This window comes from Topomyia yanbarensis, chromosome 1 (genome assembly GCF_030247195.1).
Source record: "Topomyia yanbarensis strain Yona2022 chromosome 1, ASM3024719v1, whole genome shotgun sequence".
NCBI lineage: Eukaryota > Metazoa > Arthropoda > Insecta > Diptera > Culicidae > Topomyia > Topomyia yanbarensis.
In genome coordinates, this window is record NC_080670.1 from 7,056,017 (window position 1) to 7,074,297 (window position 18,281).

Consider the following 18,281-nt stretch of genomic DNA (forward strand, 5'->3'; position numbering starts at 1 on the left):
CTCTGAACTAAAATGGTTATCATTCACATTTCTTATTGAACAACATTGCTGAATACACGAACTATGTAGACCGTTAGGAAAACAAGATAAAACAAGTTAAAATGCAACGCTCGAATTCCAATGCACACTAGAACCACATAGTGGTAAAATTTTAAACCAAACCGTTCACCTACCGAAACCCCTTGGCTTATAAAACAACTGTGCTGAGGAGAGTCGCTTTGTAGATAAGTCAAATCTCGAGATATGGCATCCTGAATTAACTCTTTCAAGGCGATGCTAAAATTTTTCAAGATGTTGCAATATTCAGTATAAGTCTTGCAATACATATTGAGCGATTCCCAACTTTTGACTGACTTAAACTGCAATTTACACTATTCAATTCCACTTAATATGTAATGTTTTACTGATAGAGTTTACGAATTCGAGTTATTGCTGAGCAGAACCATTTATTTCCTGTAACTACTTGAAACAACATACATAATTGTTAAGTGTGACAATGTTAGGGCCAAGATCCCTGTGTATTATGGAGTAACATACACGACAGCACTATTGGTAAATTCATGTCGCAATACGGGGATATGTTGTCATTAGAGATTATACGTGAAGAAAATTATTCTAGGTGGTGAGAATGCGGTAATGGTACCATCTTTTTCCTTAGTGACCCTGCGACCTGGCACTGCCAGTGCTCACACCACGCTGTGTGCTTATGACAATCAGACTTCTCCGTGTTAGTCCTGCAAACTATAGAAAACCTTGGGCAGGATCAGCAGAAACAAAAAGCACTCACAACAAAGATAACAACTATGCCGGCCACATCATCTTCAATTTATTCACAAACTGTTGGTCAATCACCAAAACTTGTTGCATCTTCAGGGAATGCTAAATTAGGTACGATTACATATAGTATTTTTGAAGCAACAAACAGCACTGTCAACAGGAAACCATAATCCTCACATAGATCAACAACAATCTTCAAGACAGCAGGAGTGTTGACAATATGGACGAAAGCTGCAACCAAGGTAGCGAACCGAATGACCCTGAAAAGTTTACTCACCTCGGAAAAGAACGTAAAAAGGGAACCTGTACACTTAGAGAATTTAATTGTGAGATTATGTTCTCCATGTATTTCAAATGTAACATGGATGAGAAATTAATTTTCCGTTGCTTTGCGTTACGAAGTACGGTGCTATTCGTAGATTGTATACTAACGATTCTCATGTTGCCTATTGGTGGGTAGTCTAACTATCATCTTGCTTGTAAGGTCAATGTTCGGGAATGAGCATTATATCTTTCGATTTCAATCAACCAATAGCACGAAAATCGTCATTGCCGGCCTCGACATTCTTTTTTAGGATAGGAAATGTTGATATGATACCTACTTAAAGGAGGGCCACCGACTCAGTAACGCTTCCATAAATATTACTGGGTTCGATTAAAGAACAGGGGTGGCATTCCGCATCTCGATTCGAGTGACTCGATTCGAAACGTTTTGAAGTCGTTTCGACTAAATTGTGGCATTACGTATCGCATTCGACCAAGCGTTCGAGCTTGTTAGATTTCGGTACTAGATTTCGACTGCCTGTTCCAGCGCAAACTGTCAAATAAGAGTATACACTGAGAAAAAAATATTTTTAATTCTGCTACGAATAAGTTTCATAAAACCAACTTTGGTAAAATATAGGAATTGTTTTAATTTATTTAGTTTTTAGTTGCTTATTGTCGAAATACATATGGATAAGTTTCGCAAATATAACATTTTTTTCTAGTACACAATAGGGGCGAGCACTTTGAAATAAAATCGATGTTGTCAAACATCGATCCAAAAAGATCCGATGTTATATGTAAATGCGATTTTTTTTCTTTTATGTACGAAAAAAAATCTACCCTTTCCAAAAATATTTATACTATATAAAACAATAGTTTAGACGAAAAATAGTTTAGACTTCGACGATAACTTTCATGCACCGTACAGGCCAAACAACGTCAGATTCACAAATAAAATTTTAGTTCATTCCAAATTTTTTTCTTGCATTCTTTAGCTAAAAATATTTGACAGGTATTTTTGTTATGACTGAATATAATATTTACTTCAAGGTATGAGCTTTCAACTTTTGAAGTTAGAAAAATTGAACATTGTTGAATCACTGATAACTCGGAAAGTATTTGATGCATGGAATAAAAATAAATATAAAAAGTTGCATTTTCGCATGAGCAATTTTTTTTAAAGTTGGATCATTTTTTTGCTTATTTTTTCTTCAAATAATAAAAATCATTTTAGAAATAGTGTAAAAATTTTGCACTGGATCTCAAAATGTTTTGCGAGATAACATTAAAAAGGGCAATTTTACATTAAACGCCATGTTATGGGCCAGCTTTAACTGAAATATCTCGTAAAGTAATAATGTTCTCAATATAATTATAAATGTTTTCATAGAATAAAAAACTTATTAGTCCAAGCTTGTTTTTTCTATATGTTTCTAACATTTGCAGAATTCATAACATAAATAACAATAAAAACTATATCAGATTTTTATTGGTGAGTTCATTCGAAAACGCACTTTTTATTAATAATAAATTTTTCCGCACAACTAAGCGTTATCAGTGGTTGAAAAATGGTTCAATTCATAAAATTCAAAAACTCATAACTTGAAAAAAATCTATCGCATTCAGCCAAAACAAAAAATAGATGTCAATTATTTTGTGCTAAAAATGCAAGAAAAATTTTTGGTGGGAATTAAAATTGTGGTTGTAAATTTGACGTGGAATAACCCGTTCTTTAAAAAAGTAAAACTACTCAACTTTTCGGTCATCAAGATGCCATGAATTAGACGACAATGAACGAAAAAGCTTCGCTGCAGAAAACGAGTAATGATCTTGTTCTTCGTATGATAATTTTAATTCCACCGAAGAATTTTTTTCAGTGTAAACAAAATTGCAGTTTGTTTTGTTTTTTTTCCGATGAGCGTCAAATTCACAGAATAAAAATAGTCATAGTGGTAAATAAATTGACCCAAACACGTTCATAATGTGTTCACGCCACTCACCCTCACCACCTTTTTTTCAACGCTTGGGCATTATTTTAGTTTGATATAACTGTATTCTTGAAATTCTTACCACAAAATTTTAATCGCTGTTTAAGTTGAAGCACCGAAACATCGAAATGCCTAGCTGGTAGAGTCTATTATTCGGACCTCAGTCGCATGATGGAATGTATTATCTGCAGAATAGGTTATTCACAATTTTTCTTAGATTAAATAACATATTTAATATCTAAATAATTGTTTAAAACAACACAACTTCAAAACCGCTTTTCTCAAATCTTTTGGAAAATAATCATTGCAAGTACTGCCCTTTTCAATAAAAATGGCTAATTTTGCATTAAAATTTTGGTTTTCAGTGTTTTTTTAGGAAACTGATAGCTTCCAAAAGAAACAATTTTTTTCAGCAATTAATGACGCAAAAATTTAAATACTAGTTCGTTAAAATAGCCATTTTTAGTTCAAATAGTCAAGACAAAAATTTGTTTTCGTGTTTTTGGGGTTTTCCGTGTACTTGTTAGTTAATTATTCTATTATAGCACACAATTAGAGATAGGGAGAACACAATCAAAATGAAGTGTTTCCAGAAATTGTAGATGGCATAATTATTAATCGGTTGATGCATTCAAATTTGTTAGTAATTCAATTTGATTCAAATTTCTTTGCTATATCAGATAATATTCTGCATTTTCATGCATTTAATACAAATGACGATATAACACCTAACTGTGTTGGTGTATAAAACGTACATTATGTCACTGAATTCAAGGCTATATTGTGATATTGAAAACAATTGAGGTATAGTTGGGAGCAAATGCATCAATTAGATTATAAAATTGTTTGAATCACCACTTTGAAATCAAGAATGATTATGATTCTTTACATCTATCAAATAGCGATTAGACAAATCAAGGTGTCTTCAATTTGCTCCATCGATTTGTTTTAACACTTTTTTAGAATTACTTGGTGTAAGATAATTTATTATCAATGTTTAGTATTACTTTTTTCAAAAACGTTTGTTCCTGATGGTGAAAATAAATATAACATAAAGTAGTTCAAAGGACGTGGGAGCTTTTTACACATTTTGGTAATTTTATATCCTCTAAGTATTCCGAAATAAAAACAAATCATAATCTCGAACGACAGTCGACAGCAATACAACTATCGAGCAAATACGTTCGACTCGAGTCGCTTTCGAGTTCGATTGTTATGGTTCCATAATGCCAACACTTCTCGATAATCTAGTACTTTTTCGAGCGAACTCGAAGGAAAATTTACTTTCGAGCTTGGTTCGAAATACATAATGCGAAACAAGGTCGAGTCGATAGAATTTTGATCGAATCGAGATGCGTAATGCCACCCCTGGTATTGGTCTAGAATTCGAGATAAGCAGACCACGTTAGTCTCCGATTACGCTAATATTCCGAGTAAGAATATATGTAGTCAGGTTTTTCTTATGTTTCAACTCGGATAGCCAGCCACCGAGAGTGATTTACTTGTTCGCTAAACTATAGCAATTTGAACTCCAAACAGCCAGCCAGACATTGCTAATTCAGTAATCTAGCCTGATACATATAGTCGATTGATAAGAATTTCAACTAAAAATTTTTCAACCGAATTAAAACAGCAAATTCGTGAAAATTTTTAGGCAAGTTAGAATGATATTTTGCGGAGATTTGGAGGACGTCAAATGTCCAGTAGATGGGGTGTACGAAGATACCCTAAGAAGTTTAAGAGATTTAAGAAATACAACTAGATTTATCGGCAGTGCATGGAATATGATGATCTGGAAAACATTCGAATAAGTTAGAATCAGAAAGCTCCGACCCTCGCGCATCTGTTTATGCAAATAAAAATTCATTCGAATAAGCTTTGAAAGATATGCCAGAAATTAGATGCGGCCTTGATGATGGAGGAGAATGCGGTTTTTTTTGTTTCACCTAAGCGTAAATAATACAAAGTTTTTGTTAAATATCATTCGAATTGAAGAACTGAACCTTCCAAAATGTCGTACATTATGGAAAACTCTAAAGGATAAAATTGTCCCGAAAAAGTTACTGTCAACTCTCAGACAAGATCATGCGTATTCCCACCGCACATTGATGCCCTGTGGATTAGTTCCCTAGTTGCTCAAATAAACACTAAACAAAGAAAATAGTTTGCTCAGTCCAAAGGTATGCTAGCTCAATTGGAATCACCTGGTGGATACGTGTTCTCTTCTAATGCCATCAAATCAACGAACATTTAAAATTACATGCGACAAAATATGTGCAATTATACAAATAGTGAAATGAAAACTACTACTTAGTTCTTACACTGTTGCGTTTCGGCTTCGCCTCATCAGAAACCGACACTAACTTTTTATCGGAATAGATTAGCGACGGCTTGACGCAAATCCCTTAAAACTAAAACACTTTGTGTTTCAATCGAACGACTGATCAAACGTGATGTCCCGTCCAAGCAGAAAAATTTTTCGCCCTGGTGAGAAATTTTGGTGTTTACCCAATTTTCCTCCTTAGGGTGAAATATAGCATAGTACTACATAGTTGCTATAAGTTTGGAAAAAAAATTAGCCGCATAACAAAGGTTACTTATTTTTAAAAATAGCACTGTTAATGAATCACATTTTAAAAATAAGCGATGAGAAACGCGGATGAAAATAGCTGACCACCGGCAGGATGAGAGATCAATTTTCCGTGGCGGTGAAAAATTAATTTTCGCTTAATGCAAATTGAACCGCAAAAAACGCCACGAACGTAAAAGACCCGTCAGGAAACAATTCAACATGTATTGTTTCCAACAAGAAAAATTGATGTTTATAGTGGTTTAAAAATGCAAAATGCTATAGAATAAGCCTGATTTTTCTCATGCAGCTGTAAACAGATTTTGTGTCGGTCACGCTTTTATAATCTAGAAACATCTGTCCTACTCCAAACTATCACTATTCACTTTAACAGAATTTTTTACAATGATAAAGCAAACAGGTTAAGTTAAAAAACGGATTCCTGTCTCTAGCCTCGCAAGAATTAATTTGAGTCAACAGTGTTAATTTTAAATTTAAATTCCACGTTGATTGTCAAAGGACGAAAAATCGTCGCTGTACTACGGATCCGCCTCCGTAGCATTCTAAAAATGCTACCCTACTTTTCCGGGCTATCCTTTGTCTTCCACCCCCGACTTACGGAGCATTACTAGCTCGACTTCCGTTCTACGCATAAATGTCCCATGTTCTGTGGCACTCCCTGTATACATGGGACAACCACGCGCAGAACGTTGAACTGGAACCGTTAGCTGGATCATTGATGGTACGATACTCGGCAGAAACGTTTACTGCAACTGCAACCCGGATGCACCAAAGCAATTTTGAATTCTCTCACAATTGCTCGTACGCTCGTCGTTGTGTTACGTTATTATTATATATTTATTTTAATTATTCATGTCAAGCCGGAACAAGCTTCACCGCCGGAAGCAGTAGCAAGCAGTTTGGAATGGGTTTTTCGCTAGTCGAGTTATTCACTAGCAACAATTTGGGATACAGAGAAAAAAAATCTGAGTAACCTTAAAGGAAGAAAACTGCTATTGACTATTGAGTCACTTATATAGTATCTAGCGAATAAACTCAAGCCTTGTCCAAAGTGTGCGACGATGACGGTATTGCTCCTGGCGAAAGTTGGCTGTGTCAAGGGAATGCAGTTATTGCTGTGTATTTTTTTCTCAGATCTCAGTTTTCTGCTCCTCCACGAACGAGACCTGCTTGGTGCATTATTTTTCTACTACTTATACTCCCGTCCTGTAGCAAATGTGTAATTGCAATTTGTTGAAACATCCTGAGTGCAAAGTACAACCACATGCAAAGTGCTTCATCCTGGCAGGTAGAGTAAGATAAGCCTAACCAGCACATTGTTATAAGAGGTGAAAGCGGCCCTAGTAATAATTGGAGGCTCTCAGTCAGGACCACACTTCAGAAATTCGTTTTTCGTCAAGAATCAATATGTTAGGGATAATGTGCTTTCGTTTCGTTGAATATGTACGTCAGGAATGACGTGCTGAAATAAAGAATTCATTCATAAACGATATTATCAGTATTATGGGATATCCTTCGATATTGAAACCAAATTAATTGATTGGGAACATAGGGCGGCTAATTCACTATTCACGTGCGCCTATTAAACTCGTTAAGAAAAAATATTTTCCAATTTCTTTGTACATGAGCACACAATATCCAACATAAAAGTTTTGTTTATTAGTGTTTTGGATTCTCCTCGTCCGTAACTAACAGCGACTTGATGCAGGTTAGATAAGTCTAATCCAGCACCACATTGGCGGCAGTTAGGGACACCAAAATCTAAAAAGTCACACGTCTTACGCGAACTCTTATACAACTGGCTGATACCGAGATATTTTAATAGCTTATATTGAGCTAATATTTTTTATGTCCTAATCCAGCAATGCCTCTATGCAAAAGATTATGCACGCACTAGATACATTAATTAAAACTTCTGTTATTCTTCCTATTTGTTATCATATCATGAACATGTTCTGCAAATAATCAACAAATATTGTAACTCACCATTTTTTTCTCTTCTGTCAACAGCTTACTGATTGAGATGAACTAGACAAACAAGAACGGCATCATCAACAACTACACGGTCCCACGCACTAAATCAATTTCACGTGTACCCACAAAATCGCATATCGATTGGCGATTCCCGTATTGTGAACTGTGCCCGCCTTTTTGGTGGAAAAGTGGGACGGGATGTGTCGCCGAAAAGAAATTCATTTGCGGTGATGTGTTCGAATTGATCGGATTGGAGACAGCGTAGGTGCGATTTATGCTTCGCGGGTTCCATTGATGCGCTGTGCAATTTCCAGACGGATTGTTTGTTCAGAAGTACTGAAGAAAAATCGAATTGCTAGGATCGATTAGTTCAATTAAGAGGCTCAAAGCGTTCAGCGAAATGGATAGCAATTAGTGAAGCAAGAAAAAAAAGGCAGCCTTCAATCGCCTAAGTGTCAAGGGATGTGTCCAAAGGTATCCTCAAATGAAATATTGCTTTATTGCAGCACGTTGTGTACGCCAGTTAAGGAAGAGAGAAGAAAAGTCCAGTTGTTATATAAAATAGTGTTAAGATCCTACTAAGAAGAATTAAGCAGAGTCTAGTGTAAGTGTAAATCAAGAAATAGTATCGTCAAAGCGGTACTTGCAAAAAATATAAGTGATAACGGATAAAAGCTAAATCGGCCAAACGGAAACGGCAGAAGGATCGGTCAGTGCTTGTGATTGTTAAGTGCGTCGTGCAAAAATCAGAACGACACGACTTCATATTAGGAAAAGAGGCACCCGCCAACAAGAATTAGCAAAACACACGCGGCCGCTGTATGCGTGCGCGTGTGTGTGCGTGAGAGGTGCCTGTGTCCGTGAGTGTGTGCGTATGAATGCGTCAGAACCAAACCATCATCAACATCGTCTGCTGAAAGTTTAAACAATAACACAACGTTTCCAGCAACTACAACCACATTCAATAAGCAACAACTGCAGAAAGCATACCCCACGCGCTCTCCACGAACATCCCTTCTTCCCTGGATCACGAATTGACAGCAGCTAAGTAAGAAACAAAGCAAAAAGAGTAACAATGTCGTCCGGGACATTCGTCGACCGAATCGATCCGTTCGCCAAACGTTCGCTCAAAAAGAAGGGTAAAAAATCTCAGGGTTCATCGCGGTACAGGAGTTCGCAGGATGTGGAACTGCAGCAGCTGCCGTCGCTGAAAGGTAGGTTCCATCCACGCAGATGAACAATCAGGCGAATGCTTTTTGACTTGTTTTACGCATTGCGTACACTGTCCTTGTTACTATTCTCCCAATTATACAGATGAGAATAATTTTACAGCTTGAAATGACAATTTATCGATCAGAAATGGTACCTATCAACACTTTTCGTTCAGGTAGCATTACGACAGCGTCGTCAGATATAACGGTTTTGATCTCATTTATTACTTTATTTTAAACTACCAATTCTACATAATATCGTTCCCGCTTTACAGACAGCAAAAAAAATTAAATATTAAAAAATTAAGAACCGCACTCATGTCCCTCATTTCGCGTCTATTTATGACGCGCGCATCTGAACTATAAAGCCGCCTATGTTGATAGCTGCCGGTTTATGGCTAGCATATCACGGTTAACTTGATTGAAGTATCAGCCAGAGTATCCAGATAAATTAAATTTTCACCAACGATGTAGACACTTAAGCATTGTATAAAGAATAACTTTTGAACCTCAACTCGTAGCCTATTGCATTCTTCGGAGAAGTTGTACACGGTACTCGTATCTACCGAAATTAGCATAGCATATATTTTTAGAATACATAGGAACGTGTCTATGAAATATTCCCTCTCGCAGGTTGATGGGATTGACGGTATTGTAAACATCATCAAGCCACAATATATTCAATAGAGTTATCTAAATATAAGGACCTTCGCTTTTTTTAGTTTTTATTTGCACCAAGTTCTACTACTAGAGGTTAATTAGTTCTCATGTTAATATTCCACCAAACATTATGACTACTGAGGATTTGATTTATATAAGAAGCCCGCTTCAAGATGTTGATTACAATACGCCTCGATAGTGGTGTGTCGGGGAGGCCGGGAGGGCTGATATGAGCCTTTTGTCTGTTCTATACCTTTCCTCTATTCACCAGCTCATAACCAACAATCAACCAGTAACAAATAGATAATTGAGAAAGGATGTGCTATGTGTGGTGATTGGCTATTCAAGTATTAGTAGTGTTTGAAGTACTAATGTATGTCTCATGTAATGATCATAACTTCAGCTGTATCTTGTACCTATCTAATCTATTACGTCTCTCATATATTGTCTTTTATTTCTTCTTTTCGAGTCCTATTCTGCCATTCTACACCCGCCTTCAGCTGGGTCAACAAAGATGGTGATAGTGAACGTCTTAACACTCACACATTCTCAAACGCGGTCTCAGCGGGAACCTACAAAAATGCCATCGTGCACGCGATTACGAATCGGTCATGTCCGAAAGTCTATCCTTGATCCTAGAAGCCTAGGTCCATGCCTTCAGCTGGACCATTTAAGAAAATACGCCCATACCTATTAGACAACACGTCTCATGGCGACATGACCGGGAACCCTATCGATATAAACGATCCCACTCTCTGCCAGAATTCAAACCGCGCACTGAAAATTTAATATCAGACTCACGGTTCGCGCAACCATTCAAGAACATACGTTACAAAATCACGTCAGCGCACAAACGTTAGAGCCCCTCGCGATTTTCCAAGCAACCTACGAACTCGCAAACATGATTACACCCCGGTGATAAGGTGAAAATCTCAGCACTCATAAACTTACCAACACGATCTCAAGTGTCAACCTACAAACTTCCGCGCTCGCGCCATCATGAATCGGGATCGTCCGGAAGTATCTATCCTCGGTACAAACAATCTAGGTCCTTGTTAATTATTAAAAAAAATAATAAAATTGAAAAATAACTACCATATCCACTAGACAAAACGTTCCATGGCGACATGACCGGAAACTCTAGTGATATGGGGTAACTCTCTCCCTGTCAGAATGTGATCCGTACACCGAAAACTAAAGATCAGAATGACGGTCCGCGAATATATGAATCGCCGCAGGGTTTCAAAATCGAATTTATACATGCGAAGTCACATACACGCGACAAACACGTCAACATACGAACGCTTAAGCCCTTCGCGATCATCTACGCACACCTATGCCCGCGATCGCGTAAACTTGATAACACTGCGGCAATTGTGTGAACGTGTTAGTACTTACGAAGTTACAAACGCGATCTCAAACGCCAACCCGCAAATGCGCGATCATGAATTGGTCACGTCCGGAAATCTTTAACCTTCATTCTAGCAATTTAGGTCTATACATTCAGTTGGACCAATCAAAAAAAAAAAAAAATAAAGCTCATATCCACTAGACCACGCGTTCTACGACGACATGATTGGGAACTCTAATGATATGGAAGAACCCACTTCCTTCTGGAATCTGAACCGTACACAAAAAATTAAGTATCAGATTCACGGTCCGCGCGCGATTATTCTAGAACACACGCGAATATGCGAAAGGCACACGGTTATGAAATAGAATTTATGCACGCGAAGTTACACGTTAGCACACGCGACATACAAACGCACACGCGATCGAGCACATTAACGTACAAATGTTCGAGCCCTTCGCGATGATACACGCGATTCCCTACGCCCGCACATGCCTGAACCGTACAATGAATATCACATTCAGAATCACGGCCCGCTACAATTGGCCTATTGCAGTGTTTCATTGGGCGACATTGCCTGTCTCGTCTGCAAATTGTAGTATGTGATTCTGACGGGGAGCCCTTCCGAGAACCTAGCTCTACAGCTCCAGTAGGACAACTCTCGAAAAAAAAAAAATACATAGGAACGTGTCTATGAAATATTAAATAATGTGGATCGTTTATCCACGTTAAATCACGTTAACATACGAACGCTTAAGCCCTTCGCGATTAACCATGCACACCTACACTCGCGATCGCGCAAACTTAATAACACACAGTTGAGCGATATAGTACTGACCAAGTTACAAACGCGATCTCAAACGCACACCACCCCTTTATCCTACACCCTAGCAACATATGTCCATACATTCAGTTGGACCAATCGAAAAATAAAGCTCATATCTACTAGACAACACGTTGCACAATCCTCGTGCGATCATTCCAGAACACACGCGAATATGCGAAAAACACACGGTTATTAAATAGAATTTGTGCACGTGAAGTTACATACGCGTTACACTACATACCACCACACACGCGATCGAACACGTTAACGTACAAATGCTCGAGCCCTTCGCGATCGCACACGCAAACGCGAAGTCCCTAAGCCCGAACATATCTGAACCGTACAATGAATATGAATATCACATTCAGAATCACGGCCCGTTGCCTTAATCAGTGTTTTAGTGGGCGACATTACCTGTCTCGTCTGCAATTCTAGTGTGTGATGTGACGGGGAGCCCTTCCGAGAATCTGGCTCTACAGCTCCAGCAGGACAACTCCACAAAAAAATTCCGTTGTGAAAAAAATCAATGAAAAACTTTTCACCCTATTTGCAGAACAGAATGTTTTTTTTTGTTTCATTCGTTAGAAAAAAAAAGCAGTCCGCCCATGTGGTTCCTCAAGGCAAGTTCGACCTTCAGCAACACGCTTGCCGCATCTCGGTTATACATAGTATCACATCGATCGCCCGGAAAACTCACAGCCGCTGTCCACACCAAACAATACTGTCCCCTTCCCCAGGTTCATGTTCACAGCCAAACAAGCTCTGAGTTTTCCCAATCTGTTTCCCAAGGCAATGTCAGTGCGCTGGTTAATATAAACAGTCGCTTGAATGCGTCTAAACGCAAAATTAAATGGATGGCGATAAATGCAATCGGAATGTCCATCACGAACCGACACACCGCAGCGAAGCTGACACCGTTAAACCCTCTGCTGGCCGGTTTAATTTATAATACATTTTCATGGCTTTTTTAAGTTCGTTTTATGATGTTTGAAATCGTGTATGGAAAAAATGTGTGTAATCCCAACACAGATAACAAAGAAAAGACGGTTCTTCTATTGAATTGGTTCAAGTTTGGAATATAATATTAAATATAATTTCATAAAGATAATATTAAAAATATTTTCATAAAGTTTTTCCACATCTATAGTAACAAAGTACGATATAACAGAAACATAAACATTAACGGGATAAATTCAAAACAATAACAAGCATGCTTCCATAGGTGTGTTTGTATTTGTTTCTTTATCCGGCTTAACCGACATTTTTCGTTGTTCCACTGCTGCCACAGCCGTGTCGATTGATTGCCGACAGTACATTCGTAATTGCAGCTAATATATAATGCAAACTATAGCTTGAAACAATAAAAATACGATAACCAGTTGAAAAGGAACCCCCTTCACCGTGTACGTAGGTCATCCCCTCTTGCAGTTGGTTGCCGCCAGTACATCATTTACATTTTCTGATGTGGTGGTATGGTGGTGGTGGTGGTGCCGCAAATCATTCCGTTGCGACTGTCTCTGCGGAATATTTCTGAAGAAAGCTTCACTGCAATCTATATTTGCATTGAATTATGACAGCACTTGCAATTTTGCACCCTGCATTTCCAGTCGCACCGAGGACGCTAAGCCAATGATAGCACCCCTTCGTGTGGAACCGGGCTTGTTCGGGACAGCCGGACGACGGGACGCCCTGCCTGGAGGTTTTATGGCGTTAGGATCACTAATTCACCTAAATGATGTTTGTTATTGGAAAGGGTTTAGAAAAATTTAGATAAATAAGGAAAAAGGTCACTTCATAACAAAAGTTTGTTATTTACCAAATTAAGGTAGTCCAAGGATATAGCCGAAGTTTGTATAATTGTTAAGCTCGTTCAGCCATACAATAATGTTGAAAGGCACGTCTCAATTCATATCAGTTGGGAAAGGATTTCCATTATTTATTAGAAATGTAAAATTTTGAATCGCTGGATTCAGTAACTCAACCAAAAAGCCACTGCTTGCGGTAGATCTAATTAAAATTTAAAACAATGAACCATCGTCACCCCTAGCATCCAGCATCCGGTTGGAGATGTCTTTCAATCGGCGACAATCTAACAGTTCTTTATTCTCCCTTCCATTCTAGTGGACTGTTCCAGCCTAGAGCAGGAGGAGCTGTTCATCCGGAAGCTACGGCAATGCTGCGTTTCGTTCGACTTCATGGACCCGCTGTCGGATCTCAAGGGCAAGGAAATTAAGCGGGCGGCACTGAACGACCTGTCGGCGTACATCACACACGGGCGCGGTGTGCTGACGGAGAACGTCTATCCGGAAATTATCAAAATGGTACGTACACGTAAAAGGGAATGAGTAGCCCTAAGCTAGCAGAGCGGATGCGGTCGTTTTTCGTCCGTGTACGAAAAACTGTCGCCTTTGTTTAGGTTGATCTTTTGTTTCATTGCGGATTTTCCATTGTTAGTTTGCTCAAGTCCGTTCGGAGTGCCACGTGTAGCCGCGGGCGCGAGTCGTGACAAAATAGTTTTTTGAAATGGATCAGGATTGTGATCAGGAAGTGTCGGACATTTTCCCGATGAATGTTAGTTTTTATTTGTTTAAAGAAAAAAGTTTTAGTATGGCGAGTGTGAATAACGGCTTCAGTACCATAGTCAGCCGAAAAGTTCTGCGTTATGTCTCTGAAATCAATATCTTTACTGTAGTGGCGTTATTTGTCCTATCGAACATCCGTGCGTGATGCGATACGGTGGAAGTTTTTGCTTAGAGTAAAATAAGTTTTGCACTCCCAAGTACTTCTCAGTTTACAGATAGCTTATTGCAGGTTTCATTTTCTGTATTGCTGAAGGAGATTTTATGCCTTGGATCGTAAGTTTTCGCCATAGGATTGATATAACAGGCGGACGAGTACGGTGATAAACTGGTAAAGATTTCTCAACGGATCAGAGAAAAGTTAACCTTTTAGCTATCCACAGACGAGGCAACAGGCCACATGTCACATTAGTCAATCACAATAGATTTTGTTCTAGCCATTCACATGCGACAACACATTGTTGCTCTGAACAGTTTTTTCGACGTCATTAGAAAATAAAGCATCAAATTGAAAACTGCCGAAAAGAACACTTACCGTTGGACCGTTGTCTTAGGTTTTATGCAGTATGTAAGTCACATTTCGAATTAGGTTTTGTACGGCGATTATGTCGATTTCTTTTAAGCTGCGCTTTCTTCCAGAAATCAATTGCTGTTCATTTTGACGGCCCTTGTCGTATACCAAACGCTTGATAAAAGTCTAAAAAAATCGATTTTACGTATTTCTAGCACATTTGTCCTTTTTCCGTACAAATGAATTTTTTTGTTTATTCTGTCAATCCGTCCTTTTTTTTTTTTTTCAAAATAACAAATTGAAAAATTTGGCCAAAATATGATTTCTTCACATGTGTGATATTTTTTTATGAAATACTTAAATTTCAGCGAGCAATTACTGATAAAAAACATCTGCATTGACCTTTGAGCTTTGTTTGGAAGCATCAGAGGCACGAAAATACCCTTCTCATAATTGACTGCCTACACCACCAGCTTTCGCTCGTATTCCGATTTGCTGGCAAATTTGTCATTGTCTGATTTTGCTTTATTGTTGGCAGTATAATAGCTATCGCTGTCTATTTATGGAATAAAAATGTGAATACGATGCAAATTTGTGAATTTTCCCTTTGTTAGGTGTTTACGGTGAAGTGCACGGCAGCAAATTGGTATTTTTTGACTTGTTTCTCTGTGTATTTTGATGATCATTTACATTTATGATATACTGCGTTGTTTTCCTTCAAAATACAGTGTACAGATGAGCTTAAAATGCCAAATTTTCGTGCCAGTTTGCGTGTTAATTGCCCAATGTTGTTTTTGGTATTTGACAGTGCGTACCTTTACCACTGATTATTGGGTGTCAACCACATTTCATTTTATTTTTCTGTTTTTTGCCATCATGACAATCCTTTAAAACAATTCCCTAAAATTTAGTTTGTTGGAATCGACTACTGATTCTCTATCATACGCAATTAAGTCCCATGCAAAACTTACTCAGACATCACTTGCTTTAAAGCTTTCCATTTCCATTTTTTCATTTATGCCAATCAGCTTAACCTCCATATTTCTGAAAATAACGGAGAAAATGATTTACTTACGCATTAGAGCAGAGTACTTAAAATGCTCTCCACTGAGCGAATTTTAATTCGCATATCAAAGCAACAAATCAATAATAGATGTTGGTTGGAAAGCTAGAGAATTCTATTGAAACGAGAGAAAACTCACTTGTGGCTTTTCTCAACATACATGGAACTTTTGACAATGCATCTCATAGTTCAATGCGGAATACTGTGAGAAAACATGAATTGGATCAACTCAATGCTAATAAACTGTGAAATACCTAGCACGCTCGAATCACGTCACTGACGACTATGAAAACAAATAAAGGATGTCCTCAAGGCGGAGTTCTGTCATCCTTATTGTGGTCGTTAGTTGTAGATGAGCTATTAAAATTATTAACTGAAATGGGATACAAAGCGATTGGATTTGCAGATGATATAATCCTTGTGAGGGGAAAATGCGACTGTTATCTCAAAGAGAATGCAATGCTTGTAAGGACTGACTTTATTCAGCTTATTTTCCCTGTTCAAACATTTATTTAGCTTTCATTATTTGTTGAGGATATCATTTACTCGAAAAAGGAAATATTCCATATCAACACATTTGCTCAACGGAACAGAAATTGGAATATCCTGCGAGTTGAAATATCTGGGATGGGTACTAGATAAAAACTAGTCTGGAATGCACACACTGAGCAGTTTTTTTGGGTAAGCAATAGTTTAACCAAGAATAAGATATGCCTCGCTTGTTTGACAGCCTAAAACGAAAGAGACATTAACTAAAAAAACTAGGTAAACTTCAAAGGCTTGCTTATAGAGCGATAACGAGTGCCATGTGAAGTACTCCATCGAAAGCACAGGATACAATGTTGCATCTTCTCCCACTGCATCAGATGATACAGCTTGAGGCAGAAAAAGCGCATTGGAAATAAGTCGTCATAACAATTACTATCAGGAGATTTAACAGGACATCTTGCGGTTATAGAAGATTTTCTTGCAAATAACCTCGTCATTACAGATGAAGAGTGGATTCGGTCAACCTGGGAATAAGGCGGCCCTTGTCTTCGCCTAGGCTCAGTAATTTTCTCCACAGATGGGTTAAAATGAACTATTTGATAGGATCGGGTATTCCAGGACCAGGAATAAACGCTAGTATCCCCATGGGATACCGGTTGCTGTAACCGTAGATGGGCGCTCTCGAATCGTTTTCATCGAGCTTGGCATCAATGCAACATATTATCAGGAAAGTGTTCTGGAGGCTGCTTTGAATGCGTGGGTAGACAAGCATTTCGGTCGCAGACCATGGACGTCTCAACAAGACTCGGCACTGTCTCACAAAGCGCAAGTGAATGCAGAATGGCTAAAAACCAAAGTTCCCAACTTCATTACGACCACACTACAATTGCACTCGAATTCACCAGGTGCAAATCTAAGATTGTTCTCTTTCGGTATATACTATGAAGTAAATAAAAAAAATTTTTTTTTGTATTTAGAACCTTCTTAGCTTCACTTCGAGTGTGGGATCCTCAATGTTTGTGTGTTCCGTAACAGACGCTGTTTGGAGCCGCTACAAACATTAAGAACAGACGCTATTCTGATTACCGGAATACTTTTAAAGTAATTTTATACACAGAATTAATATACAAAAGCCAAGCTCGGGAGGTGTGTGATTTGTAAAAGAAAGAACCAGACGCATGAACCACGAGTAAGGATAGAAACATGCTGACATCGGAAGGCTGTCAAAATACGGCAGATTACAGTGGTTTTGACATGTACCGCGAATGCCGGGAATGAGGCCAGCTAAATTTATGCTCAACAGAACTTGGAAGGGGTAGCGTCGACTTTGGAGCAGAGCCCGCACTAGTTGGCTATGTACAATGAAGGAAGATGCGCGAGTGTCAGGTCAAGATCGAGTGACTTGTAAATCTACATTCGGTCATGATTCGGAGCCATTACTGAAGTTTTCGCTTCAGAAATTCTAAGCTATAGCGAAGGAAGGAGAATAATCCGCAGGATGGTAATCCTTCTCAACACACAATACGGGCATCGGGGATCTTCGAGATCATTGTGAGTGGCGTTATTCTCGAGAGTACCAAAGGCTACATTTCTAGAGACCAACATGGATTCATGCCTGGATGACCGGTTACCACGAATCTTCTCGATTTCACTACTACCTATTTTAAACATCTGGAGCGTTGAATGCAAGTTGACGTTTTATTGATCATGATATTCTAAGTTATTCAAACTATGTGCATCGGAGCGCTTTGTGTAATGGCTGGAGTCGAGAACTTCGTCGTGTTTCACAAACTCATCTGGAGTACCGCAGGGTAGTAATTTCGGCCCACTATTGTTCGTGCTGTACCTCAATGATAAAATGCTGTTACTGGCACCACTTGGTGCAGACTAGCGTACGCTGACGACCTGAAGTTGCATTTTGTTGTACGTAATATCGATGACTGTGATGATGATCGATTATGTAAATGGAATAAGCTTACCCTAAGCGTTCCAAAA

The 18,281-nt window shown here is 38.4% G+C and overlaps 1 protein-coding gene across 5 annotated transcripts in view; it reads left to right on the plus strand.

Annotated features, from left to right (window-relative positions):
- LOC131676745 (serine/threonine-protein phosphatase 2A 56 kDa regulatory subunit epsilon isoform) overlaps positions 1-18,281 on the plus strand; it is a 67,606-nt gene that overhangs the window by 35,586 nt on the left and 13,739 nt on the right. For 3 of the 5 annotated variants that reach the window (XM_058956029.1, XM_058956026.1, XM_058956030.1), the window contains exons 2-3: positions 8,103-8,810; positions 13,766-13,965. In XM_058956029.1, coding sequence (XP_058812012.1) covers positions 8,672-8,810; positions 13,766-13,965 — 339 coding nt within the window. In that variant the 5' untranslated portion in view covers positions 8,103-8,671. Of the gene's footprint in view, positions 1-7,632; positions 8,811-13,765; positions 13,966-18,281 lie in introns of all 5 variants that reach the window. The other 2 variants (XM_058956028.1, XM_058956027.1) reach the window with 2 other exon arrangements.